This window comes from Platichthys flesus, chromosome 11 (assembly GCF_949316205.1).
Source record: "Platichthys flesus chromosome 11, fPlaFle2.1, whole genome shotgun sequence".
NCBI classification, from domain to species: domain Eukaryota; kingdom Metazoa; phylum Chordata; class Actinopteri; order Pleuronectiformes; family Pleuronectidae; genus Platichthys; species Platichthys flesus.
The window spans coordinates 7,566,666-7,576,312 of record NC_084955.1 but is presented as its reverse complement, the minus strand read 5'-3'; the positions used below and the strand labels follow the sequence as shown (position 1 = coordinate 7,576,312).

The following is a 9,647-nucleotide window of genomic DNA, read 5'->3' as shown; positions in this document are numbered from 1 at the left end:
CACACAAACACTGAACATTCTTCTTTCAACAATAAAAAAAAAGGAAAAACACTTTCATGTATTAAAGATACAATTTTTACACTATTTGCGTTTACATATGCCATCCCTGGAACCACCCTGCACTACTTAGAAAGGACCAGTGGAGAAAATCCTGTAGTTGGCTCCTTAAAGCCTTTGGAAGCCAACAATGCAACATGTGTCAGGAAGATTCAAAGAGGTGCATTGATTAATTGTCAAAGAACATCAAGTTTAATCTTCAGGTCAGATTTGGCTACGCTCAACTCTCTTCTTTCACTGCCATATCCTATACTCTTGTGCTTCAAAGTAGATGAAAGTGTTTTAATAGCAGCTCGCTGTCTGTTAGCTCCTCAAACACAAAGATCGATCGAGAACTGTGGGGATGTGTGTGTGTGTGTTTCAGGGTTGGAGGTAGGGACAGGTGCTCTGTGTTAATAATGAGGGGAGGCTTGACATGAACAGGAAGCTCCTGCCGGCTGATCAGACTACCTCATGGCAGGTTAGGAGGAGGAGGGTGGGGTTGGTTGGGTGTGTGTGCGTGTGTGTCTGTCTGTGTGTGTGTGTGTGTGTGTGTGTGTGTGATAGATGAGGCGAAGCTGTCAATAAAGGGCAGCCGTTTATCCTCTGTTAAAGCTCTATTCCTTTCATTACTGTCAGACTTGTCTGGTGAAAGAGGCCTGGGTAGTTTTCCCTGGACGCTGTTTGGTACGAGGTGAAGTTACAAGCTGCCAGGATGAGGCGGATATAGATATGATCCAGGCTTAGATAATACGAGACGGAAAGAATCGCTGTGTCAGAAGACAACAGCCTTTTGGTGGAAAATTATATGAAGTTGATTTTGAGAAGCGTCACAGTTGAATCAAACCAGGGGTTATTCTTTCTCACAGGGGGGGGGGTTCATTGTTTTAAGGAAAATGTTTTTTCCACATTCCCCTTGAGCCTTGACTGGACAATAGGGGCAGGTTGGCCATGATCAACATGTCAATTCAATAACTGATTTATCCAACTATTGTACAGTACTGAATTTAAGGACTGAAAACTGCAAATGACTCTTTAAAACCTTTACTTAGTGCTTCCTACATTACATGACATACATGATATTTAACCATAAACTTGGGTATATAGAGCTGATTTTTTTGAAGTCCCAAATTTACTATGTCCTTGAGAATCCATGGATGTTCATGTGAAAATGTAGTTTAGGGTCATTCAGAATAAATTAATCACAGGTCCATACATTCAAACAACCAGTGTCGTACTTAACAGCCTGAACCATGTACGTATCCAACATCCATTGTCTGTTATTTACATGCACTGAACGTAGCGGAAACTGACAGCTCGTGAATGCACGTAGTGGGGTAAATATTTTTTGTTTTGTGTTGGGTTAAAGCCTCAGCTATCAATGATAAAGTGTTTCAAGCTTTAAAAGAGATAAAGTGCATAACACATTATGACAATTCTATGTAATACAATTTGTATATGCAATTCGTTATTTAATAGATATATAGTCCAATAGAAAAATACTAAATGCATAAATAGAGAAGTTAACACTCTGTTTATCACCTGCTGCATCGACAGCTCTACACCTGCTATAAGTGGGTATTGAGCTGTGCCAAGTGGCTTACTACAGGCTTATCATTAAAAAATGCTCTTATTGACAAAAGCAGATGAACAGTTTGATTAAAGTTTGCTTAGTCAAGTTTGTTTAGAAAGGAAACTTCATTCTGTTGTGCAGCAGTGCAGCACGACATTGTTCAGGTTGTTTTATTGGTTCTGAAGGCTCAATTTATTGGTTTCTGCCAATTTATATTTTACTTCAGTCTCCCAAATCACACACACACCAACCCACACACACTGACAGGCCTCGACTACTGGTGTGGTGGGTTTCTTCATCAGAAATCTATGTCATAGAACTGGACCTGGATCAACTGATCCCTTTTGTCAGAGTTAAGGCCACATTTTACTTGTTGCCATTTGACTTTGTGTCCAGGTGTGTTTTAGTCTGACAACCTGAATCAAAGACTGTCTTTGTATCAACATTCATTTGAATATCAAAAGCCACAGGAAGTAAGTGATGTCTTTGGCCACTAACCTCAACACTTACATCCTTTTCAAATGAAAATGATGAACATGGAGACAATTTCAACAATTATTTAGAGTTATGTTTCTAACCACATATGTAATTTAAATGTTTAGCTTGGTTTTGGTTCATATTTCTTTATTCTACTTTATTCTTTAACCACATCACACACATTTAGACTGTTCCACGTAATCTTCTTTTGAAGAATTATTTAATAACTAATGTAATATTATGTCATTACCATTCACTGAGCCTCCTCTGAAACCATTTGGCCTCCCATTGGTTTGAGTCCCTTCCACTCTGAAAACCTCGGTTCTATTCTATTTAAAATTATATTTTATACAGGAAACAAAACACTCATAATTCTAAAGAAATTTTCCTTCTCATATTAACTCAAATCTCTGCAATCACATCATTATAAGCCACGTCTTTTCATTTTGATAATTTATATACAACAAATGTATTTGTTCAACTTCCAGCTAGAAATAAAATCAATCACTTTCCCATCGCTTCAGTCAGTTTAGCTTCGTATTGTGTACGACTGAAAGTAATGTGACTGCTTCTCAATAAATTATTTTACAGTGCGACTTCAATATTGTCATTCTTAGTGCGGCAGACTAAACACCTTTTGTCTCTCACTCAATGAAGTTAACAGTGTATGACATTTCCCTAAAATGCACTTGGTTTTAGTCAATGTGCCCATCTGCAACCATACAAATCTCACTTCAAGAGGCAACTAAAACGAATGCACTGTATACGAACTTGTTTGCCATCCAGAAACTATTTCCTGCATCACAAATTCTCATTTAAGTAAAATTGATTTAATAATTTAAAACGTCAAAGCTGCTCAAGGAAGGTGATGTGTCATAGAAGCAATTTGCCCAAAAATATTTTTATTTTTGTTTTAACACATCACATCAGCTAATTCATTTTGAACAGGACTGATGTACCTGGAACCACTGTCCATGGCTCTAATAAAGTGCCGGAATGAGTGACTGCAGGTGTTGCCTTTTTTGTAAATAATAGTCTTATAATTGGACAAATGAATGAACTGACTGATAAATATACAATGAGTCGAGTACTGACTTGTGTCATGAAGAAAAACTTGACTGAATCCCCGGCTCCCTCTCTCTATCTGCTTCTATTAGAGTTGTTGTTCCTCTCCGGGGCTCGAGTCACTGCAGTAGCTCTCAGCTTACAGCACCAACAATAACAGTTGAAAGAGATTTCTCATTGTGGAGATAAACAGAATCAGTGTAATCCCATTCCGTTGTCTGATCAGAAACAAAGTGTAATTCATATCTCTTCTCTTCCATTTCACAGGTTTCGTGAGCATCTCGGGGTCGACTGATGCAGCCATGGGCCGATCGCTGGATCTTTGAGAGCAACTGTTGTCTCCTTCCTCCTCCACCGCGTCCTTTTCTTCTGCCCTCTCCCCCTCCCCTTTTTTTTTTGCAATACACCGCTTTTAGTTGAGCACTGCTGAAAACAGGCATCAACCTATCATACGTTCTCCTTCCCTTCACCTGCAAACCATGGCAAGAATTCTCCCTCAGATTTGTGTCCAAGCACGATGGCCTCTCCCGGTGATACTCCTGTATTTTGCTCCTCTGTTGCTGATGGATGGTTGGTGTCATGCAGCTCTCTCTGGCCCAGAGTCAGACTCATGTTCCACCTTAGTCCAGAACCGTTTCTTCGGTTTCTTCCTGTCATCATCAGTGTTCCCCAGCATGCCTTGCTCCTGGACCCTGCAGAACCCTGATCCGAGGCGCTACACAATCTTCATTAAGGTGACCAAACCTACAGAGGACTGCGTGCCATTACAGCTTCGCACTTTCCAGTACGAATCTTTCCTAGAGACCACACGCACTTACCTGGGCATGGAGAGCTTCGACGAGGTGGTGAAGCTTTGTGATTCCTCTGCTCCGTTGGCCTTCCTGGAGGCTGGAAAGCAGTTCCTCCAAATGAGGAAGGGACCTCTCAAGGTGGCCACAGCCATTTCCACTGGTGACAGCGATTTCAAAACAGAATACCTGGTAGTGGGCAAGCGCAACCCCAGCATGGCAGCCTGTCAGATGCTGTGCCAGTGGCTGGAGGACTGTCTGGCCTCCAGCACATCTAACAGGCCCTGTGGCATCATGCAGACGCCATGTTTGTGCTGGGAGCCACCACCACAGCTCAGTGAGGGGGATAGCTGTTATCACAATGGAGTTTACCTGGAAAACTGTTTACCCAGCGTGAAAGACGGTGGAAAAGAAGCTGAGATAAATGGTGAGTTGAAAAGCTTTTTCCATTTGTTTAACTAAAAAAATGTTTTCTTCGTAAGAGGATTAATTCACTGTTCATACATCAACTGCAAAGTTAAACAATTATCTCCGGTTCAAAGACAAGTCATGCTTCCAATGGTTAAAACAGATTTATCTTTTTTGTTTTGTCTGACCTAAAGGTGCCCCCCGAGTTTTGCTTGTGCCAAGAAAATCAAAAGAGAAATAGCATCTTCAGCAGGCTAAACAGTTTGTGATTTGTAAAAGTGAGAATAATTGCTGCAAAACCAAGTGGTGTGCTTTGGCTGGAGTAGAGGGGGAAAAGGGACGGAGAGGGAAATGGAAGGTGTAGGGTTTCAGCAAATGAAAGCAAGCTCTGTGACCTTGCAAGGTCGGCACCATATTCTGCCCATCTGCCGTCCAGGGAGGGACACTCGATCAGAATCCGGGAAGCCAGTAGAAACAAAGGAGAATCAAGTGCTGATATTTGATAGCTCTGGGGATTCTTAGAGCAGGGGGGGGCGATGAGGTAAGGGGAGACAATAGAGGAAGATAGGAGGCGAGAGGCAGAAATAAGATGGGATAAGGGCCTGTGGCTTGATGTCTAATTGTCTGCTGCTGGATCCCGGTTCTCCTTCCCTCGGCAGACAGGATGTGGCCTGACATCTCTATCCTGGCTCCGTCAGGACTATGGCCAAGGGGATTGAACATTACTCGGCTCCCCTTTCTCCCCCAAGCCTTTCCACCATCTATCTCTTCCTTGTTCCACTGCTTCTGTCAGTCTCTTCCTATAATCAGCCTCTGGTCCTATTTTCTCGGTCCTCCTCCTCCTCTTCTTAGCCACCATCGCTGCCTCCCCATCTTTCCCTCCCCAGGCGGATAGTGGGCTGATACTGAGCCAGTCGTGGGAAGCCAGCCAAGCAGGCATGTTGCGGTGGGTATCTCCTGCCTGATCCTCCTCCAGTCTCCAGAGCGACTGATATCCCCTCACTGCCCCAGCCTCCTCTCCTCTAGTTATTGCACTTATGTAACTCATCAGTGGGTGTGGACTGGTTCTGCCTTAAGGTGTGAAAAAATAAGAAGTATACCATCCACTGAACGATGCATTATAGCTTTTCTTCTCCCTCCGTGTACTAAAACTCACAAAGGCAAAGTGTCTCATCGATGATAATCCTGGGTTCAGAGTGATCGAGTGGCTGTGGAACCCTATGATGAGCTCAAATGGTTGAGGCGGGCAGTCGGTGAATATTTGGCCGGATGGATGACTGGATGGATTGAATCGGTGGATGAGGAAAAAGAGAGGCTGGGGAGATGTAATAGATTCTGTGTGGAAATAGGTTCGGGAGCCTGGTGGTTATGGCCTGCTGTGCGGTCTAGAGACGGGTGATAGTTGTGAGTGATGAATGAGGAGAATCCAGCAGATACAGAGACTGGCAGACGAGAATAAAGGAGAGTGACGAGGCTAATAAGAGCTGAGAGAGCTGAGTTGTCTTATGTGGGACCATCTTGATGAGGATAGATGACTGTTGCTTGTTTCAGGCAAGACACAGCTGGACCGTATCACTCCCTCTCTGCAGAGGGATTGAGGGTCCAGCCTGGCAGCAAAGATTCAAGATTCAGTTTATTGGTCCCACGCTCATGCACAGACACACTACATGAATGGGAGAAATTTGTCCACTGCTTTTAACCCATCCGTGTGAACGCAGCAGGACACAACACACACAGTGAACACAGAGCAGTGGGCAGCCATACACACCCCCGGGGGGCAGATGTTGGGGGAGTAAGGTGCCTTGCTCAAGGGCACTTAGACAGTGGGGTAGGCTTGAGCAGATCAAGGTGCTGTCCATATCCAGGTATGTGGTTTTGTTTGTCACTCCATGGAGTCGAACCAGAGACCTTCCAGTCTGAAGTCCGTAAGAAGGGCTAGGACAGAGTTCAGGAGCACTGGAACGCTGGATCATGTCCAGCTGATGGGACTAGATGGGGCGTTTCCTTGTCTGTGGTATGAGAGAACTCCCTTGTCTTTCCTAAATCTACAGTATAAAAGTACAGGGGGTGTCAGATGCGTAATGTCTAAAATAAATTTGAATGATGTCATTCACTGAGTATGTCAGTTACTTTTCAAAAAGCAATCAAACACGTCAGGCCAGCGTAGCTGCGTATGATTACATGACTCAAGTTGAATAAACAGTGACAGGAGGCAAGACAAAGACACGGCCAGACTTGCCGCAATGAACATTTTCAGATTTAATATCTTGATGTGAATCATCCTCACTGGCACTCAGGTGGCCTGGATGCAGCAATCCTATCTATGTTTTTGAGCTTGAGTTGCAACAGTGTTTCTGCCTCTATTTTTCATGGATGTAGCCAGGTGGCTTGCTGGGAAGATGACGTCTCAACTCTTAATCCAGCCTACAAATCTCTGTCTTCTCCACAGTTTATTCAACTGAGGAAGATGATGTATTTAGGAAGGTAACCTGTAGTGACTTCACTATTTGTCTAATACGAGCTGACAATTTGCAATGATGGCATGGCAGTATCTCTGCATCTTCTTCATCAGTAGGGGAAGCCCTGTGTGTAGGTTGGGGTCATTATCAACTTTTTTGTTAGTGATGCTAAATGGGACATTGTTCATGTGATCTCTGGCATGACAGAGATGATACAGCTTGCTTGTCGGCTTTGCAATGTCAATAGGTTCATCAATACAACGCTCCTGTATTGATTCTGATGTGACCTTTTCATGATTAAATGGTGAAACAATGCATCACAAAATATGTATTAATATTACTCTGGTTTCAACGAAGTGTCCCAGAATAGCAGGAATCTGGGGGAAATAAAAAAAATACAGAAAAGTTATAGAATTATAAAATATTAGCAGGAGAGTGTTTCAGTTAGTTAATACATTGTGTATTGGAGACCACAGCTCTTTTTAACATTATGACGACTCACTGTGTTCACCCCTGCGCTGTGTGAGAAATCGTTGTAGGCATATAAGATATTCAATGCCATCAGATGTCGCACTAACCAAAACAAATGCTCCATCGGCCACACTCCTCTCCTCTTTGTGCCATCAGCAAGGTATTGATTATACAGTATATATGTGCTGGTTCCTGAACACACAACTGAACAAAGTTACCCTGTGTGCAGGTAAGACAAAAAACAGTCCAGCTACACGTCACAGGACAGACAAGGGCAAGAATTAGGGGTTTCACTTAAATCACTGATAAGATTTCGAGCCACCTCACTTCATAAATGTCCTCAGGGAACACATGCACGAACATAACAGCACACCCACACCATCTTCAAAACCAAAAAAAACAGAGGGAGAGAGACTTCACTCTCTCCTCTTGCCATCATTACTCCACTTTGTTTCTGCCTTCATGTTTTAAATCTTTTTATATGACCTTCAGTCCTGCTAGTCACTAACAGCTTTCGCCTAATGACAAAGTGTGACAGGTCTGCTGCCATTACAGTCCCCGTGTTATGGAACTTTCTAATCATTATACAGACTAAATATCTTCTTTCTTTTAAATCCTGTCTGAAAAACTTTTTTTTGCGCGAAAGCTTTTACAAATGACATTGCCTTTTGTTTACACTGACTAATCATATTTATGATCCCATCTCTTTTATTGTTCTATTTTCCTCTGCTCATGGCCGTTTGTCTTGTTCTCATTTTATTTGCCCGTCTGGTTTTATTTCTTCTTGTACACCACTTTGTGACATTGTTAAGAAAAGTGCTGTATAAATAAACGTCATTATTAACACCATAACCCTAAGATGAGAGGAGTGGTGACGTTGGGGCTATGTTTGGAAATGCTCCGACAGGGAAATGGACACAGTCAAAGGTTTGGAACAAATGATTGGCTGTTGGTAGCTTCAGTTCAGAAATGCTGTCCATGAAAATCCATTGTGGCAGAATATGTTGGTGCATCTATGCGGGTATGGGGAAATGTGTCGTGACGTGCAGGAGAGAAGCGGGGTAGTATTCTTTTGATCGCCCTCGGTGGATGGCAGGGGAGGCAGTGAGTGATTAAAGGGTGGATCGGAGGGATGTGAGGAGATGAGAAGGCTCATGACTCAATCTGAACAAAAGAGACACGATTGTGATAGCTTTAAAAAAAAAAAAAGCAGCAGAAGTGACCAGCAGGGTTAACCTGAGGGGAAAGAGAAGAGATAAACTCCTCCACTCTGCCATTGGATTATCTGGGTCGTGACCTTGGTTGCATATAAAGCAAACTCACGTTCAGCTTTTCTGTCCTTTTTAAAGCGTGAAATACGTAATAAAGCAGAAAAGCTTTGAAAATAACCAAACAAGGACACAGTGTCACGGACTTGAGAGCACTCAGCTCGAAGACACAGAGAGGAGCCTCGGCCGTAAGCAGTGACTCCTCACAGCAGAAAGCAGACCTGGATAAGAAATCCATTTGACTGTTATGGGGAATTATTATGTGGAATTAGCATGCTCCTTAGGTGTATGAATGCAACATTATAACTGAAATAATTGAAAATCCACATTAGCCATATGTGCAAATGCACATGTACAACAGTTTATCCCAATTTCGTTCGAAAATCTTGAGGTTTGCATTTATTTTCTGATTACGACTGCTGTATCTTGTACAGCCATCTTTCCCCTATATGATCTACAGTGCACTGGTCAGTTGTTCAAACATTTTCCCAATTGTCCCTTGGAATAATTCATGATTCTTGATGAAAATAAACCTTTTTCTTTTGGGAACAGATTGTCTATGCGTGTGTGAAATTTGGTGCTGCTTGATTGAATTTAAGGGAACTGTTTAGCCTCGGTGGACGTCTGCGCTTCACTGAGTGCCATTCTTGTATCGAAATGAATCCATCCTTAAAAAGGCTTTGTCTTAGCACTCCGTCATGGGGCTGTATAGGATGGTCCTCTCCCCTGACCCAGTTCATGCTGGGATAGGACAAAGGATAAGTGGCTTTAGAATACGGATGGTTTTAGTGAAATGTACTTTCTGTTGGTTTGGCCCACCATGTATCTCTAGACTGTCACAGTTCCAGGTGCTTGAGGAAACAAAGACGATCTTGTCATATTCGCCTTTGACAACAACTCCCAACCCACCTTACTGAATACAGTTCATTTTACTTTTCCTTTTTATATCTTTTTTTATTTTGTTCATCTTTTTTTGGTCCTCAGTTGTCTTTTTGCAGCTTCCAGTTTTCTCAAATCCTGATTCTTGGATGAAAGTGGAGCATCACACCACATTCAGTAGTGACACCAATGCAGCTGTCAGCAACAAATCCTTTTTTTGGTT

General features: G+C 42.6%; 1 protein-coding gene across 1 annotated transcript; it reads left to right on the top strand.

Annotated features, from left to right (window-relative positions):
• Positions 1 to 3,476: 3,476 nt before the first annotated feature.
• LOC133964713 (adhesion G protein-coupled receptor B1-like) lies at positions 3,477 to 5,312 on the top strand. Its single transcript, XM_062398942.1, has 2 exons — positions 3,477 to 4,366; positions 5,200 to 5,312. Exons 1-2 carry the CDS (start codon positions 3,631 to 3,633, stop codon positions 5,310 to 5,312), a joined length of 849 nt encoding a protein of 282 aa, XP_062254926.1. The 5' UTR covers positions 3,477 to 3,630.
• Positions 5,313 to 9,647: the final 4,335 nt, after the last annotated feature.